Below are 18,578 nucleotides of genomic sequence, written 5' to 3' on the forward strand. Positions count from 1 at the left end.
TTTTTTTTTTTTTTTTTTTTTTGTGGGCGCAGGGTTAATGGCGAAGCGCCTATCGTACTGAAAAAAAATAATCCGCTGTTTGCAGTACAAAAAAAAAAATGGAACGCTCGATTGGAATATGCACCTGGCAGTAGGCATGGCCGCTTTTTTTTTTTTTTTTTTTTTTTTTTTTTTTTTGCAAAATGACTTCGAGAGAGGTGTCACAGCAACCCTGTGATGAATGAGCTCCAAATAGAAGGCCACCGCGTGGATCCCCTGAAGAGAGCAAAGTGTAGCATCTAGGCGTGATGCGGTTAGGCAGTGCCAGTGTGGAGAATTTTATCGCCCCCCGTAGCATACGCCCCATATCGCATCTATCCCTGTAGAGTACCTACACGGTAATGCTCCCAATCAGGCGCGCTGGCTTGACCGACCCGCCTCCAACCGAGAGAGCAGCATGAGCAAGGCGCTTGGCATCCTGGCTGTGTCGTCCATCAAGCTAGAAGCATCGCAGCATCTCTTCGTCAGAGAGGTGCGACTTTTTGTGCATAGCAGTGGACTCCCCCGAGAAAGTATCACCTCCCCCTGGAGGACCATCCCACCATTGAGGCATCCAGCAACCTCCCCCAATTGGCATATTGAGTCCCCCCAGAGGAGCAACTTGACCAAAATTTTTTTTAAAAGAACCATGAGTAGTGCAAACAGCGAGAAAAAAAATGACGGACATGTACAGGCGGAGGGGCAAGAAGCGCACTCCAAGGAAAGTAAGCATTACAAACCTAAATCGGAGTGCGATTATGACTATGACTATGTGGTGATTGGGGGAGGCCCCGGCGGAATGGCGTCCGCGAAGGAAGCAGCGGCACACGGAGCGAAGGTACTCCTGTTTGATTATGTGAAGCCAAGTAGTAAAGGAACCAAGTGGGGAATAGGAGGCACATGTGTGAATGTAGGCTGCGTTCCAAAGAAGCTGATGCACTATGCAGGTAATATGGGTAGCCTTTTCAAGCTGGACTCTGTTTCATATGGTTGGTCTTATAACGATTTAAAGCACAGTTGGGGGAAGCTAGTTACCACGGTTCAATCACACATACGTTCTCTTAATTTTAGTTACATGACTGGACTGAGATCATCCAAGGTGAAGTACATCAATGGGTTAGCGACCCTGAAGGATAAACATACAGTTTCGTATTATTTAAAAGGAGATATGTCTAAGGAAGAGTCCGTCACGGCCAAGTATATCCTCATCGCTACTGGGTGCAGACCACATATCCCAAACGATGTAGAAGGTGCAAAGGAGTGTAGCATAACGTCAGATGATATTTTTTCAATGAAGAAGGAACCAGGAAAAACACTTGTCGTGGGAGCATCTTATGTTGCTTTGGAGTGTGCAGGGTTCTTGAACTCGTTGGGTTATGACGTTACCGTTGCGGTGAGGTCCATTGTTTTACGCGGGTTTGATTCGCAGTGCGCGCTTAAGGTGAAGAATTACATGGAGGAGCAAGGGGTTCTTTTTAAAAATGGAATTCTACCAAAGAAATTGTGTAAAGTGGAGCAGGAAAAAATAAATGTTCTCTTCAGTGATGGCACCACTGACTTGTTCGATACTGTTCTCTACGCGACAGGAAGGAAAGGAGATATAGACATGTTAAATCTGGACCAGGTGAAAATTCAAGTTAATAAAAATATGAACAAAATTATTACCAATGAAGTTAGCTGTACCAATATTTCAAACATCTTTGCTGTTGGAGATGTCGCTGTAGACGTTCCTGAATTAGCTCCTGTAGCTATAAAGGCGGGAGAAATTCTAGCCAGGAGATTATTTAACCAGTCGCAAGAAATCATGGATTACACATTCATACCTACTTCCATTTACACACCCATTGAATATGGAGCTTGTGGGTATTCAGAAGAAAAGGCATACGAGATATTTGGCACATCAAATGTGGAAGTGTTTCTTCAAGAATTTAATAACTTGGAAATATCTGCTGTGCATAGGGAGAAACATGTTCGAGCGCAGAAGGATCCATATGACACAGATGTGAGTAGCACCTGTTTGTCCAAACTGGTGTGCTTAAAGAATGAAGACAATCGGGTTGTTGGCTTTCATTACGTGGGTCCTAATGCAGGGGAAATTACGCAGGGGATGGCTCTCGCTCTGAGGCTGAAGGCTAAGAAGAGCGATTTTGATAATTGCATCGGGATACACCCCACAGATGCGGAGTCGTTCATGAGCCTCACCGTCACGCGCTCCTCCGGGCTTTCCTTTGCTGCCAAGGGCGGGTGCGGCGGCGGAAAGTGCGGCTAAGTCATTGCTAGAAGTGGGTGCGCAAAGTGCGGCTAAGTCATTGCTAGAAGTGGGTGCGGAAAGTGCGGCTAAGTCATCACTAGACGTAGCTGCGGACAGGGTGGCCAGGATGACCCCTTCTTTAATGTTTTATTTTTTATTTTATTCTTTTTATTATTTTTTTTGCCACGTGTATGGGGATTTTTCCACTTTAAACAACCCCCTCCCCCCGGAAACCCTTTAAAATGGGTATTTTGGCAGAGGCGCGATAAGTCACGCCCACTGTGTCACAAGCGCATTGAAGGAGTCCCACCTTCCCAATAGCGCTGCTACGTCATGAGAGACCACTCTATTGTGTCACCCCATTTTTGAATTATTTCCCGTTTCCCGCGGGTACATTTGCAGAATCGCCTCTCCATCGTCATGGGGAGAAGCTGATATATTGGCCCATTTCAGGAAAAAAGAAAAAAAAAAAAACCTTTGGCACAGTTCCTTGGTATCATTTGACCAATCCTCAGGCTTCTTCAACGAGGGGGCACATCGCGTAGTTAGTGCGGTCACTGCGTGGGTTTATTCCTCCCTGGCCACGTTCACGCGGATGGCGAAGTACAGCACGTATTTTCCGCGCTTGTAGAACCCACCGCTACACACACCCCCTGTGTGCATTCTCCGTGATCTGCGAAAAAATGAACATCTAGTCTTCTACCCTCCCTTTTCATCCATTTTGCCGCTGAAGAAAAAAAAAAAAAAAAAATGGATATATCTGTTGAAGCAAACTGGACAACGCGCTGAAGCGTCTAAGGCAAGGTGTGAATCTCTGAGGGGGCCCGACATAATTAAAAAGAACTCCCGTGGTATCGCTAGCCATGTGGGTGTTAGCAGCTGGAGGAGAGAAATGAATCCCATCACACGAAAAAAGAAAGTGTGCCTCATTTAGGTTCTTAAAAAGATAAAAAATGTAGAAGAACATCTGTCTAATGGTCATCCTACCCCTCTGTATAAAATTGCGTACAATGTTTATTCATTATAGAGAGGTGGTGTTTTTCCTCACTTGTGGGTTTTTATCCCTTTACCATTTTTACATGTGTGTAGGGTCTCCGCTTTTTCAATTCAAATTCCCTCGTCTATCTCTCTTATCTTTGCCTCAACTTTTTTTTTTATGTCCCCCCCTTTAAACACTATGGTCCTGATACACACCAAAACCGAGGAGGAGAAACACCAATTCATGTTCGAAACGACGGTGGATGTTTTGGTCACCCACTTGAAGGAGGACCTGGTGAAGCTGCACAATCTCAGATGCAAAATGCTGAGGCTGATTGACGCGTCGATCCAGTTGGCCAACCATGGGCCCCTACGGCCGGAGGCCATTCGTGGAATTACCGACGAGGTGAGTTGAAGCGGAAAGGGGGGAAGAAGCGAACCGGATGGAAGGAGTGAATGTCGTGAGAAAGAAGCGACCTGATTAAATAAAAAAACTCTTTTGCAAAACTACCCCCACGTTAAACTTTTCCTCTCTCCTGTATACACTTCTCCTGCCCCTTTTTCTGTGTAAAGGAACTGCGGCTGTCCAACCCTAATATGTACAACCCAAAGGAAGTGACAAACCCTGATGAGAATAATTTCAGGACAGGAATTCCGCCACCTCGTGAGGGGGAACTTAAGCTGCGGGATGTCATCAACCAGGTGCAGCGGGCACTGGCCGCGGACCAGGTACGCGAGGGGGATGTGCAAGGGGTATATACGTAGCGAAGCGCGCAGCGAACTGATTTCATAATGCATCCAATTGCCATTGCCCCGTCGCCGCTTTACCGCCTCACTCATAATCGCCTCTTTACCGCTTTACCGAAGAAGGAGAAGAGCATACCCATAACCCAGGACAAACTGAACGAACTGCTAAAACTGATAGTGGACGCCTTGAACGCGTGCTACCCTTCCATGGAGGGTTTGCCCCCCTACGACCCCACGAGGCTGCTCCTGGAAAATGAAAACGCCTTCAACGATGTAAAAAAATGAGACAAGGGGCCACGTGCCGGTCACGCAAAATGTACAAGTGAACATCGCGTGAAAAGGGGGATATTACTGTCCCTCCACTTAGACTCGTAAACCAAACTAAGGTGGATAATACGTATGTCCTGCCCATCGCTTCACCCACCCCCCCACAGGACTTCATTACAAACGAAACGTCCATCTGGTGGGCAGGCAAAGAATTATCAGGGGATTCCCCTTTAAGGAGTTATATAGGGAAGAATGAAAAAACGAAAATAATTGTGAAGCTGCATGCGACAAAAATGGGGCCCCCAGAACGGGAAAGAAAAATTGATGAAGCAACGTACAAAGCTATGCTAGCTTATTATCACAAGAAAAAAAAAGAAGAAAATGAATTCGAAGAAGACGATGATGACTCTTACTTAAATTCTGAGTGGTCCAATCCTCTCAGCTTGCAAAAATACCTGCACGGAAATTTGACCAACATCCGGTGGAAACCCTAGCTGGTTTTCATCTCGCTTCAGGAGCGTCTCTGTGTGTGTCCACCCTGCTGGGGAGTCATTCACTTGTGCGGTCTACAAGAGGGAAGTTGTGGACCCTTCGGAAGACACCCCAAATACGTACACCATACGTATGTGTGCTAGCCTACTTTAATATGATGAGCAGAAAGGGATGCAAATCATGTCTCGATTTTTAACTTCACTTGTGAAAAGAAAACAATTTCTCCGCTTCACTGCACTGGGAATGTGATCCCTCGATGGGGACGCTGCCACTTCCTAGTGCCACTTCGGGTGGAGTTTTCCCCTCTCAGCTCATCGCAAAATGAAGGAGGGCCCGCAAAAGGCATCGTCGGATATCACCCCCCCGAGGGGATCCAACAAACGCGTCGACCGAAGATTCCTTGTCTCCTCGCTGCTGCAAAAGGAACGAAAAAGATTTTTCCAAATGTCTATATCCACCGAGAGCACTTCGTCAAAGATGTGGGACCCGGGTGCGATTACAGACTCGCTAGAGATACCCAAGTCGATCTGATTAAAGTGCCAATAGGAGCCATTATTTTTATCGTTCTGTTGCTTAATTAACTGTCGTATGTTTGAGACGAATTTTCCAATGAACCCCATTGGGGTGTGTCCACCACCAGGTAGGCATTCCTCCAGGGAGGTTAAAAAATCCTTGTGATTTCTTTTATTTCTGTATTGGGGCTGCTTGGAAGGGTTAACAAGTACTCTTTCCATTTCAGCATAATCACATGACCACAGGAAGGAGGTATGGTGGACAAAATAATTCTTAGAAAAGGCTTGCGCATTGCCTCCAAATTTTTTCATCTTCATCTCATCATTCACATGGTCGTAGATTTGATGTACATAATCATTTTCGTGATGGCAAAAGGTGTTGGAATTTTTTTTTTTTTTGTCGTCCTCCTCCTCCCCAGATGGAGAGTTGTTAAAAACGCGATGATAAAACGAGTTGAACACCCATTCCGTCACATTGGAGGGATACAATTGTCTGTCCTCTGCAAAATGTAAAGGCAGGATTAAGCTGAACATAAGGCAGTTGTTCTTAATATACACTGTGCCCCCTCCTGTGTATCTTCTAATGAGTGAAATATTATTTTTACGAATATAATTCACATCCTTTATAAAATGAGGTACTTTCCCACTGATGCCGAAAACGACACACTTGTTTTCTGGTGAGGTGAATCCATGTCCTCCTCCTCTTTCTCCCTCCTTCGCATTAGAATATGTATCATTGATGAGTACAAAACCGACGTTGTTTTTGCCCTGGCTCAGGGGGCTACTGATTCGATAGAGGCACTCCTCTAAGAGTAGCTGCTCGTACACATGCAACTTGGTTAGGTTTAAAAGGTACAACACGTTTTTCCTCTCACCGTTCGCAGCCAGCGGGCGGAACAACTCACTAATCGCGCTAACCGCGCAGATGTGCGAGAGGCGACTCATTCTGGTGGGGGGAGCAGCTCTGGTATAATCACTCACAGGAGGCATCATCCGCCGGATTCGCTCCTTCTTCGGCCCCCCATATATCTGTGCACAAAAAAAAAAAAAATTCAAATAAGATGTTTCTCAGAGGGAGCGGTGGAGTACCACACAAATGGAATATATATATGTAACTGATCGGGTGACAAATTGACTGTCTCTTCTTTGGCGCCTTTTCAAGCCGTATACCATCCCACCACGTTTTGTTCTTTCTACATGGGATTCTTTTTTTTTATGGCTGACCCAGATGTGCGATGCAGTCCGATCGGATCAAAAAGGTCGTTTTTTTTTTTTGTTTAAAAGGTGCTATTGTGCACCCCGTGGTGGACGTTGCAAATATGCGAATTGTGCGACTTATAGGAGTAGTCCGTTCACCATCCTTTCGCTAAAAAGAATATGACAAAAAGGAAACCGCACGAGGATGTGTTTTGTATGTACCCAGCCAGGGGGACTCAACTACACACTCGCCTTTGCGCAGATATATCATCCTACGTTTTGTTACCACTTAGTGAGCTCCCCTCCTACTAATGAGCAAAAAGGTGAACTGCCCGTTCAGGTGCTAAATTGAAACCCCCCCAAATGATACAACCCATACTGCAAAGGCAGAGTTACACATACGCGCACGAACACAAGTAAAGGTAAATTGTGTACTCCCCCTCTGCTCAGGCCAATATGGAAAAAAAAAAAAAAAAAAAAAAATACATCACGTGAATCTCGTTTTAGACCTTTTTATACCATTTCCCCCATATTATCGAAATCATGTAAAAAGGGAGAGATGCGGAGAAGGGAAAATTCCTCTTCTCTACCTGCCGCCTTCTTCAAAAATGGACAAACATTATGTGCCCCACTCGTTATATATCCGTCTGCATACAGTTTATCGCTTACATGTGAAAGGCCCCTTAAAAGGTTAACAACAAAAAAAAAAAAAAAAAAAAAACGGAACTTCGATCACTTGGGGGGGACGTCAAATTACATAAACATGGGAAAACATAATAAAGCAAACAAAAAGGGGGGGCATTGGAAGGAAATTTAAAGAACAGCTGAATGCAACTGGTGGAGGGGAAATGACGGAGTGGCACAGCTAGCCAAGTAATAAATCCATCAAGGCCATCGTATCGACGTATGACCAACGCAGCTAGCAAAGACAAAAAAAAAAAAAAAAAAAAAAAAAAAAAAAAAAAAAGGGGTGTAGCTAATTATACTTTTGTGCTTGGACGGCCATCCGTAATTTGTCCTCAGCTGTTAAAACCTTTCGCAAAATCAGTTCTCGAATTTTACCATCGTAAATCATGAAATGCTTCCACCCCTTTCCAATATCAATTTGTAACTCATTCACAATGCAGTGCTCGGTTAAGAAGGCATTTGTTTTGCGCACCTTGCTCTCTGCATATTGTCTCACGTTGTCGCTGAGAATTATATGACGGTAGACGTACTTGTCGTCACGGTATAGGGCCGAGTAGCACACGGGGCCTTCAGGGGTGCAAAAAAAAAAAAAATAAATAAATAAAATAAATTAAGAGGGACAAATTTATCGTATGGACGCAGTTGTGTTATGTGCGTGGGTGGGAAGACGAACAAGTGAGGTGTCTTCTGCCCAAATGTACCCCATTCCAGTACTCCACACAAAACGACATGCATTTTTAGGGCTTACCTCTGGAAGTAATCTTGTAGGTGTAATTTTCACTGGAGGATCTCAAAAATTCAAGGTTGAGATTTTCATCCATGCTATCCTTGACAGATCTGAATTTCGGCGTTTCCGATTTTCCTAACTCTTCCAAGATGGCGTAATAATCATCGTGTCCGCTTCCGTTCGCGGCGTTCTTGGGGCTGCTGCTGGCGGGTTTATCCGTGCCCACATCGCTGGCGCTTGTGTCAGCGTTAACGCGGTTCTTTATGCTGCTCACACCGCCGCTAATAGCGCTGTTCCTGCGGCTCCCCTTGCTCGCACGCTTGACGCCGTTCTTCTTGTTGCTTTTTTCTCTGCTTGGCCGATTTAGAGGCGTTCCGCCTGACCTAGTCATATTTTTGCCTTATTGTTATACGACTTGTTCTCACCAGTTTTACGTTTTTCCTACGTCCCATCTTATGAAGGGAAACAAAAATTGCTACGACGAATAGCAGAGAGCCCTCTTTACAAAAAAGGAAAATTTTTTTTCCTTTACAGCGGTTTGCCTACTCCTCTGCTTTTCAGCTAGATGCATCTCTCTTTATGGAAGAGAAAACTGGAGAAAAAGCTGAAACATTAGGTATGAGACAAACAAAAAAAAATAATAATAAAAAACAAAATAATAATAAATGGTGCAAATGTATGGACAAACAAATTATTTAAATGCGCCAAGACCGTGTCTTTTTTTTTTTTTTTTTTTTTTGTTTGTGGCTAATGATGCGTGTTCTCTGCCGGGCGGAGGTTTGGGGGAAGCTAAGCAAATTGAACAAACTCGGAAAACATTTACTGCTAGACAAGTGCTTGGTCCACTGCACACGGCGGTTCCTTCAAACCGGAGACTAGGTCCAGCTGAACGTCGTAACAAAAAAAAATTACAAACTAAAATTGGAAACAAACAAAGGAGGCTGCGGTGTTTTGGCGTACCTGTTTATACAAATGTGCTTCCTCACTCTATAAGTGCGCGTGCACCTTTTCAAATAATTTCAACGAAACAAAAACATTCGTAATTCGTAAAGTGGCTAATTCACGTCCATCCGTTTGTCTGCACGTGTGTGCGGGAGGCACACACTTCACGACGCACACCTCACGACGATCTCTTCGTTACCATTGCAGGCAAAAGGAGTTCGGTCAGTGGATGGAGCCCTTCTCGGCGGACGCCAGCCAAAGCTCAACTGGGTGCTCGGACAAAGCAAACTCAACGACGATTGTCAATCAAAGCGCCGCTCAAACTTAAGCTTTTCTTACACAAAACATATTTTGCGCAGCAAATGAGTTCATGCCCCCCACAAAATAGGTTTACACAAATGAATTGGCTGTTCTTGTTTTTTTTTTTTTTTTAATTCGTCACAGCTCGAATGGTTCAGCTGACACACACGGAGGGGGGGGGGCCCAAACAAAGCGGAAGGTGTAAAGCGGCAAACAAATCGAAAAAAAGGAAGGAAACCAAATGGGACGCAACTAAAAAGTGCGCGAGCGAGGACCCCTCTCACTCACATGTTCCTGGGCAAACAATTCAAATGGGGCCAGCAAGTGGCACAGTCACTGGGCTTTACAATTGTTCATTGGCGAAAGGGAGCAAAGCCAGGCAACGCACATTAACACGCCATGTAAATCAATATTGGCGCACACTGTTAAAAACAAATCAGCAAGCCAAGTAGCCCATTGTTTCCTCTAGGGAGAAAAAAAAAAAATACACACTTACGACAAATACAAACTCGGGGACAAGAACAAATCAAGCAAAACGAACGAAGCAAAATGGAACATTGTAAAGCTCAGCGCGTAGCAGCAGTGCATTAACATTCCAGGTGGGGATACTTTGAAAAAAAAAAAAACAAATCCTCCTCCGTGTGACAGAGCTCTGATATGTGGTGTGTTGCACAAGGTTATCTGTGTGCCTCACCGTTCACCTGGAAAACGCGTGCCTTCGAGGGGAAATTAACCCCACCCCCGTTAGGGAAACAAATTCGACTCCTCAAGCCTGTGCACGACAAGTCAAATTGAGATGACATTTCATCGCGATTATTTTAAAATTGTGCGCAGCTCGAGCAAAACACAGAACGGAGTTTCCTCCCCTCTCATTTTGCTTCCCATTTGTTCTTCATTAAAACTGGAAATGCGTCCCAAGGAGAAAAAAAAAAATAATAAAATAAATGGTGAAATAATTTAGCTAGTCGTTCTGTCACATTTGTCGAACATTTTGGAAACCTTTTCCCTGTACAAATGAGAGTCACACGGAACTGCATTTCATTTGTGCGAAGGGGTTCATTAAGCATATGTGCGCGAGTGGCAAGCAAAGAAGTTGTGTAGCCCAATAGGAGACTAGTCAACTCGTCGTTAGCCCAAGGGGGGTTTGCTCAGTTTTAACCGCTTTAACCGTTTTGACCGTCATCGGGCAGCTTTCCTTTGGGAAGGTGTCCCATGGCAAATACAGCAAATGCAATACATACGATGAGCCGACTTGCATGAACACAAGGTAAACACACCTTTGGACCCCCTCCCCCCCAGGGCGCACATTGCACTGCACCTGTAGGAAGATTCAGTTGAGGAAATTGAAATTTTATACAAATTCGATTGTCTTTGGTAATTTTTCTCCCGTTGAATTGTTGCCACTAAAAAAGTGGTCATACACACTGGAGGGATATATGTCCCTCAAAAAAAAAAAAAAAAGAAGAAAGGATGCGAAAGAACAGTGAAGGGCATATACACCTCAGTGCCTTTTGTTTTATTATTATTATTTTTTTTTTTTCCTGTCGTCCCAAATGCATTTATTCTCCGGTTAAAACAAACAAAAAAAAAAAATTAAAATTAAAATAATCAGCATAGTGTGCTGCGCAGAAAAATCCTACATGCTGTGCAACTCATGCGGGAATTACCCCTCGGCAGTGGGCACATAGACACACATACCCAAGTACCGTGGCGAGACCGGACATGCAACAGCGACACTAAAAACAAAGGAGACAAAAGACAGGACAATACAAAAAAAAAAAAAAAAAAAAAAAAAAAATAGAACAACGTGAAGTAGCACAAACACATATGGGGACAGTTCCGAGTGGAAACTCCCCTACAGAGATCTCAGCGAACTTGTGAGGAATTTTATTTTCGCGTCAATCACATCACGACTTATCGAGTCGCTCAAAATTTTAAACTCTTCGTGTACAAGATTTCGGGCGACCATCTTCCATTTCTTTTGGGCTTCTTTTCTCCTGTCCAGAAAATTCAAAAAACTCTTTGTGCTCGTCATTTGATTAACTACCTGGAGTAACTCAGGAGTACGAAAGGATTTGCCTGCCTTCAAGTTTAGCATGTCGATAGGTTCATTTATTTCATATGAACTGTTCATATTTTTTATAATCTCATTTATGTAATTTGGTATGCTGCCGAATTCGGGTACATTCACCCAAGTGGGGGTTTTTGTCACTGTCACTTGGGCACCAGCTCGACTACCTTCTTCTTTTTTTGTAACACGTGTATCGTCACCATGGTATTTTCCATTCGTACGATGGTCTTCTTCTCGCCCTATCCTCATACCACTCTGTGCATGCGGGCTCTTCCACCTTTGCCCATGTACATGATGTTTAGGAGAGCGCCTCTCATAATCTTCTCGGTGCGAACGGGTCTTATCCTTTTTTCGTTCAATTTGGTTGAACACTCTGTCGCCGCTAAACTTGGGTGGGGTAATCATTTCCTGGATGTGGGTGGCGTCCCTCGATTCGCCAAACCTTCTGCTTCCATGGCCGTTTCCGTGTCCGCTTCGACAGCTGCTACTTCGGCTACCATCACGGATCCTTTCCTTATCGTCCACCTGATGACCCCCTGTGTATTTTCTTCTCTCTTCGCGCCATCTGGACCTCTCAGGGAATTCCCCCTCACGGTCACCACTCCTACATTCCACAAGTTCGTCACGTACTGCAGAAGCAGAACTGGAGCGACGTCTATTCGCTTCTCTGTCGACACTGGGAATCTGTTTGCGCTCCTCAATCCTCGGGTCATATTTGGTACGATAATTTTTACCACTCATGTAGCCATTTCGCCTGAACGAGTCAGGCGATTCCGATCGATCACTGTGTGAGCCTCTTCTTTTTAATAGGGAAACATCACAAAATTTATTGCCCACAAAGGAATTGGAGGAATTTTTTTCCTGTCTGTACTCACTCTGCTTGTAATTAGCAGTACGAGTGGTGGGTGCATACTTATTATTACTATACGTGTTGCCATCCGAGGAGCAGATGCTCATGCTCCTTTTTTGCGTGGAGGGATGGCTCCACTCATTTGGGGGAGGCAACTTCCCCATGCGAAACTGGCCGCTACACAAAACAAACTTCCGCAAGTGGGAATTCCTAAATTTGATATGGACGGGGTCTCCTTTCACATGGCCTCCTTCGGTCAAGTCGGCCGCATCTGGCTCTACCCCCTCTTCTTCTGAGACGCCACAATCGTCGCTCAGCCAATTGGTAAAATCAGCATCGGACAATAACTCTATCTCCACACAACCATCTATTTGAACAAACTCAAGAATTTTTTTTTCCTTCATCCTTCCCATATTTAATTCGTTCACGGATATGTCACTTCCAACATCACCACTGTTGTCACAGCTTCTATCTCTATGGGGATTCGTCTCGTTGTGTTTGTCTCCTCCTCCATGATAGTCTGTTTCGAACTGATGGTGATTAATACGCTGATCGGAGCGCGGCTTGAATTCCACCTCTTTTTCTTCCTCATCGGTATCTCCCCTATATTTGTTCAATCGCTTAATGTGGTTCCTCCCCCTGGCATGATACGCTTTCCCGTGTGGATAATAATACCTGCCTTTATCATATATGGTATCATCATCGTCCATTTCACTTCGATCACGTTTTCTACTTGAGTACTCCCTCGAGTGCAGGTTGTACTTTTCACTTCGTTGCCCCTTCTCTGGGCTATGATTAATATAATGCCCTTTGTGTGCCTTCCCATCAGTGGGGGATTCGTTTCCTTCCCCTCCGTGGGGGTCAAACGACTTTTCTCCTCTGCATTGTCCATTTTGAGGATACTCTTTTTTTTTTTTTCTTGGTACATTGGGGTCTTCCCTATCGTCACTGAGTTTTGCGCTTCCGCCACGAGATGAACCTTCACGTTGATTCCATTTCGGAGGCAGTTCCTTCTCATACTCTCCCTCCCCATGATAATAATTCCCTCCGTCTTTATGCCAATCCTGCTTCTTCCTCCCGCTCTGGAATTTCTTCTTATATGTGTTTGGTGGATCTTCCTTGGCAAGTGGACTGTAAGGTCTTTTTCGCCTATTGTAGGAGTGCCTCCCCGCACTCCTGCTTCTTCCCCTACTAGCGCTTCCACTGCTCCGACTAGGTTGTTTCCCCCTCTTGTGCATTTTATTCCTTTCACTTTTGCTAAACGTTGACTCCTGTCTGTACTCGCTCGAGGTTTCGTCCTCCCTGCGTACAGACTCACCGGACAGGTGTGCGCCATGTGGTCTTCCTCTCCCCTCAACCACATAACCATCCCCCCGTGTGGCTTCCTGCGTCGGATACTTTTGCTCATATGGCGAAGCATCGTCGTAACTTCTTCTGCGTCCTCCGTGTTTGTCACGTGTATCACGTGTATCACTTTTATCATTCACATCACTTCCATGACTGGCCTCCTGCTGGTGGCTGCCCCTCCCCTCCTTTGCATACTTCCCACCCTGAAAGCTTCTTTTCCCTTTTGCGGTAAAACTTCTGTCGGACATTTCCACACTCGATTGAGAGAAGCTTTTTCTCCTCGTGGGTGACACCCTCCTCCGACTTCCATCAGGATGGCATATAAAGGAGGAACCTCCCTCCTTACTTTTTAATTCATACAATTTGCTATCCTTATTTCTTGGGATATGTTCATCGGTCGTTGATTCATCCTCCTGTGCGGCATTTCCTTTTTTCAGACTTATGCTGCTCGGAATGCTGCTACTCCGAAGGTTTCGTTTTTCCCCAGGGGAGGTATCCGTGTGGGAGGGGTAGTGTGCCATCTTACGCATATTATATGTCTTGTTATCACTCACGTGGTGATAATACCCTTTGTTCTTTTGCCATTTGTTTCCTTCCACTTGGTGATCATCCCGATCGTAGCTGTCTTGGTCATCACCATAACTCATAGGGTTGTTCGCTTCACCATTAGGGGATAACGCACGGGATGATAATTCATTAACAATTTTTGCCTTTTTCTTTTTTTTCACTAAATGGTATTCCTCCCCCTTGTCCACTGCATGGTCGCCAATACTAGGAGGAGTTCTGCTCGGTCTTCTGTTCCGTTTATGAGGAACTCCTTTTCCTCGATCTTCTTTTTCCTCTTCTTTGTAATCCTTCCCCTCATGGTACTTCATATAAATCCTTTTGTCTTTATTTGCCTTGTCTCCTACCATTTCGTTTCCATGCTCTTCCAGGGCCCCACCACTAAGTTGGTGCTTCTCCCCGTTTCGTTTATCATGAAGATCCATGATGGCGATGGCGCCTACTTTTTAGGAAAACATCATTTGTGATATATGGAGAAGGGTAAATGATTCGTCAGCGCGCCCTGTTGCTGCCTGGCTCCCTTTTGGTCCCCTTATATAGTCGCTTCGGGTATCTTTTTCTCCTTGTGCTCGGAATTTATTAAGTTCTCCTTATGAGGTTTGAACCCTCTGTTTAAAAGGGGTACTTTTTATACCTACATTCGCCTTGCGGCAAAAATGCTCATTAATTGTTGCAAATTACGCCTTTGTAATTACGTATTTATTTTTGCAATTGTATTATATTTATTTTGATTTCTTTTCTGCATTTTTTTTTCCCATTTTTTCTTGCATTTATTTTGCATTTTTTTTGTATTTTTTTTTTTTTTTTTTTTTTTTTTTTCTTTTTTGGGCATACAGCTTTTGCCTCTCTATGCGGGCTGCTTCCAGGCTTGGTTTGTGAGGCCAAGCAGCCCCCGCCAAATCCCTGTTCACAAGCCGCCAATTAGGGGAAGAAACGGCGACAACGAGAAACAGCTTTGGTGCTTCGCGGGAGCCGCTTGTATGGTGAAGCCTTACTCTGCCCCTTTAATAATTTTTTCCGCAGTTACTTTTTAATGGAAAAAAAGCAATCACAAAAGAGAGAAAAAAAAGAATATATATATATTTTTTTTTTTTTTTTTTGTCATACTTGCGAGAAAGTAAAACTGCAAAGCAGAAAATGAGAAGACGCATAGGACATAGGCTTAATGCAAGTACCACTGTATCCTAACCAACATTAATTCAAATGTTTAATTGTGCGCTTCCTTCCCCCAATTGTTATAATTATTCAATCATTCCAAGGGCTATTTTATAATGCGTTTTTTTTTTTTTTTTTAAGCATGGAGGAAGGGGGACATGATGGTCCAATCGCACAATTAGCTCTGCCTGTTTTAGCATCCTCTTGGCCTCCCCATTTTGGCGTAATTTTTTCCAAATGTTTGCAAAAAAAATAATAAAAAGAAAAAAAAAAACGTACTACCGGACAGAAGCAAATGAGGAACAGCACCTCTGCAATGCCACTAAGAACGACGAAGGAGAGGTGTGTCTGCATTTAGTTATAGGCCACTACGACTCATACAAGGAAAGGGGAAAAAACGTCATGGAAAATGGGTCGTATGAGTGGCTGTGCCACACATGAACACCTAATAAACCGACACCGAGTAGTAGTTAAACCCCTTCATGTTCTTCTTATCCGAGCAGACGTTAAAGTCCTTGGGGCATACGTCATTGACTGTGAAGCACGAGCCCTTGCGCTTGTTCAGGGGAGTCCGCGTAAACTCAAAAATGAGGTTGAACAAAACCTGTTCAGGACATATGTCTATGTGTTTCTTCTTCTTCCCGGACACGTTTTCCTTTACCATTTTGCGCACGTTCATGGAGAACTTGGAATTTTGGGACTCCTCGTGGCCGCACACCACCCACAACCCGACAGCCGACTGGTCTGTTGGCCCTTGCATGGAGCAAGATGCCTTCCCATGCTTGCACGGATATATAGCAATGGATATAGGGTCATTCGAATTTAGCACACTTATTCCAAAGCCAAATAGAATGACTTGATTTTTTTCGGAGCACTCGAGGGTTAGTAAACCAGTGCCTGACCTTACCTTCTGCTCAAGGAAAGGAATCATTTCTTCATTGCACATGGCGAAAAGGTAATTGTACGCATTGTCGCTCATCTTGGAGTAACATTTGTCCGCATCCTCATCACACGTATTCATATAAAAGTCTTTCAACACAGTTAAGTCGTTAGGGACGGATAGGGAAAAGCCTAGGATAAAATTTTTCTTCTCCTCACATTCGAGGACTACCAGCCCAGTTCCACTTGCATACACCTTGGTCGCTTTCATTAGTTGGTCCTTCACGTTGTACCTCTTCATCTCATCATTTGTTATCTGCCCAAGGTTCAGCGGGACATTCGCGGAGATGTAAAACTGTAGTGCTTCCTCGTACACCTTGGTTAATCTAATGGGTAGAATTCTAGACAAAGGTTCATACTCTCCCTTTATGGGCATCGGATTGTCTTTTATACTCTTTGCCCATTTTTCAAAATTTTTGGGATCATTCGGGTCATATATCGTAGTCCCCCCTATGATAACGGTTTCTTTTTCTATACTCGAGTTTGTGCTCTGTTCATTACTTGCCTCGTTCGAGTTGGTGCTTGTTGAGGCCTTAGCCTTGAATAGGCCAAACCCAGCTGACCCACTCACAGATACCGATAGCCCATTTTCACTCAACGCCTTATATTCATTTTTTGATATTTTCAATTGCTGTGTTATTTTTCCCCCTAAATGGATGAGGGTTGAAACATGGGTTCCGAAATTTTTAAAAAAATACATCCAGGACTCTACACTGCGGCCACACTTTTCCGTTTTTCGATTATCTCGGAACTCTTCTACGGTGCAGTAAGTCCCGTCATACTGTAGCGAATTGAAGTAGGACGGTAGTAACGAAATGGCTCTTACGAACTGATCACTTAGCTTCCACTGCGAGTACTGGGACAAGGACGCCATGTACTTAAAGCAATAGCTTTTCAACATAAACAGCCGAAATTTCTTCTTCGATATTGTATTTGAAACACTCTTATACCCTGTAGATGCGGAGAAGGACCCGAAGAACCCATAGGAGGCTCCTACAGATGCATCAACGGAGAGCTCCTTTGTGTACTCACTCATTGTACTTATTTCGCTTTCATTTTCTGACCTATTACACGAAATTTCATTTCTCACATACGACCCATTTGGGTTTATATTCACGTAAGTGTCTGGATAATCTACATCTGATTTGGGGTAAGTCAGTTTTATGATAGAATCACGGTACCCAGGATCTACCTTCAAGAAGGGGTCACCAATTGGGTTTCCAAAAATGAAATCGTAACCCACCCCTAGGTACTCTGTTCCTTGTATAACCACTGTAGACATACCATCTTCTCTCTCTTCTTTATACTTATTATATAAATCCTTTTCCTCGTCCATTCCATCATATACAACCACTGTATGGTGTTGATCGTTGTAGATATTTTCTTCACTTATCATGTTATCCTCTTTCTTCACCGTGTTTATCTCCCCAATGCCCTTCATTAGATGGACGAAGTTTCTCACCCTACTGTTTCTGCATCCCGCAGGAGTGCTCTCACAATCGTCCACATGAGATGTGGGGGCACTACCACCATGTTGCACCTCATGGAAGTTGATGCTACGAAACCTATTTGTGCTTTCCCCACCGGTGGAACGTTTTCCCAGATGTATTTTTCTCCCTCCTCCTTTTAATGCCCCACTATGTAGTACCTGCTTTTGCTGCAAAAAATGAAGAATGTCACTGTTTTTTCTTGACAATCTTTTGTTCGTGCCCGGTCCCCCCTCCTTCACACCTGAGGCACAAACGTGGGGTCTCGCTCTTGGGCCTTTCCTGCATACACTGTGGGTTAAGAAGTCGTAAAGCACGTTCGCCACTACCGCTAAGTATATGGCCAATATTAATGCACCCCTTTGAAAGGCCATTTTTTACTGAGGATGAAACGGTTATGTGGACGTTGTGCACACAAACAAATGTGTATATCGTCAGCAACGGGCCAATTGGTACTTTACCCCTTTGCGCATTTCGAATTGTTTGAAAACGAGGAGGTTAACCCCTTAACAGGGGAAAAATGTAATTTAAAAGGTGAAGCGATTTCTTAAGGGACTAAACCCACGCGTGCAAAAAAAGACGTGTACACTAAAAAGGTGTGCAAAAATTGGAACGACTGACTACGAACTCTCGAAGGAACAATTTCAGCGTAACAGAGTTAGACTGATACGCATAAACTCATCCACATGTATCTATCAGCCCTGTTTACCTTGCAAAATTGGGGAGAACAAAATGAACATTAATTAATCGGTTGGACAGACACATTCAAATTGGTTGTTCTTAGGGGTTGAAAGACAAATGTGCAGAACTCCTCTTTAAGGTGTGTGCAAAAAGGAAAAACATTATATCACTGAGCTAGGCAAATAGACAATGTGGCTAGGAAAAAAAAAAAAAAATAATATAATATAAAATAGCAAATGACTTAGCTAGCCAAAAGTGCAATGTGGTTAGGGAGAAATAATAAAAAAAAAAATAAAAAAAGAACAATTCTACCTGACCTAGTTAGCCAACTTTTACGTAAAAAAAAAAAAAAAAAAAAAAAAAAAA

General features: G+C 43.9%; 6 protein-coding genes across 6 annotated transcripts; 2 read left to right on the top strand and 4 right to left on the bottom strand.

Moving 5' to 3' along the window:
• Positions 1 to 436: 436 nt before the first annotated feature.
• Positions 437 to 2,287, top strand: AK88_02911 (thioredoxin reductase; the record flags this gene model as incomplete). The annotated part of the gene is made up of 1 exon (XM_012480534.1): positions 437 to 2,287. One exon carries the CDS (start codon positions 437 to 439, stop codon positions 2,285 to 2,287), a length of 1,851 nt encoding a protein of 616 aa, XP_012335957.1.
• Positions 2,288 to 3,446: 1,159 nt separating this feature from the next.
• AK88_02912 (uncharacterized protein) lies at positions 3,447 to 4,755 on the top strand (the record flags this gene model as incomplete). Its single annotated transcript, XM_012480535.1, has 4 exons — positions 3,447 to 3,653; positions 3,821 to 3,976; positions 4,115 to 4,267; positions 4,429 to 4,755. The coding sequence occupies 4 exons, from the start codon at positions 3,447 to 3,449 to the stop codon at positions 4,753 to 4,755; spliced, it is 843 nt and encodes a 280-aa protein (XP_012335958.1).
• Positions 4,756 to 5,064: 309 nt separating this feature from the next.
• On the bottom strand, positions 5,065 to 6,210 carry AK88_02913 (uncharacterized protein; the record flags this gene model as incomplete). The annotated part of the gene is made up of 1 exon (XM_012480536.1): positions 5,065 to 6,210. The coding sequence occupies one exon, from the start codon at positions 6,208 to 6,210 to the stop codon at positions 5,065 to 5,067; it is 1,146 nt and encodes a 381-aa protein (XP_012335959.1).
• Positions 6,211 to 7,438: 1,228 nt separating this feature from the next.
• Positions 7,439 to 8,267, bottom strand: AK88_02914 (uncharacterized protein; the record flags this gene model as incomplete). The annotated part of the gene is made up of 2 exons (XM_012480537.1): positions 7,439 to 7,716; positions 7,898 to 8,267. 2 exons carry the CDS (start codon positions 8,265 to 8,267, stop codon positions 7,439 to 7,441), a joined length of 648 nt encoding a protein of 215 aa, XP_012335960.1.
• Positions 8,268 to 10,973: 2,706 nt separating this feature from the next.
• Positions 10,974 to 14,375, bottom strand: AK88_02915 (uncharacterized protein; the record flags this gene model as incomplete). The annotated part of the gene is made up of 1 exon (XM_012480538.1): positions 10,974 to 14,375. One exon carries the CDS (start codon positions 14,373 to 14,375, stop codon positions 10,974 to 10,976), a length of 3,402 nt encoding a protein of 1,133 aa, XP_012335961.1.
• Positions 14,376 to 15,550: 1,175 nt separating this feature from the next.
• AK88_02916 (uncharacterized protein) lies at positions 15,551 to 17,905 on the bottom strand (the record flags this gene model as incomplete). Its single annotated transcript, XM_012480539.1, has 1 exon — positions 15,551 to 17,905. One exon carries the CDS (start codon positions 17,903 to 17,905, stop codon positions 15,551 to 15,553), a length of 2,355 nt encoding a protein of 784 aa, XP_012335962.1.
• Positions 17,906 to 18,578: the final 673 nt, after the last annotated feature.

This window comes from Plasmodium fragile, assembly GCF_000956335.1.
Source record: "Plasmodium fragile strain nilgiri unplaced genomic scaffold supercont1.30, whole genome shotgun sequence".
In the NCBI taxonomy this organism is placed as follows: Eukaryota; Apicomplexa; class Aconoidasida; order Haemosporida; family Plasmodiidae; genus Plasmodium; species Plasmodium fragile.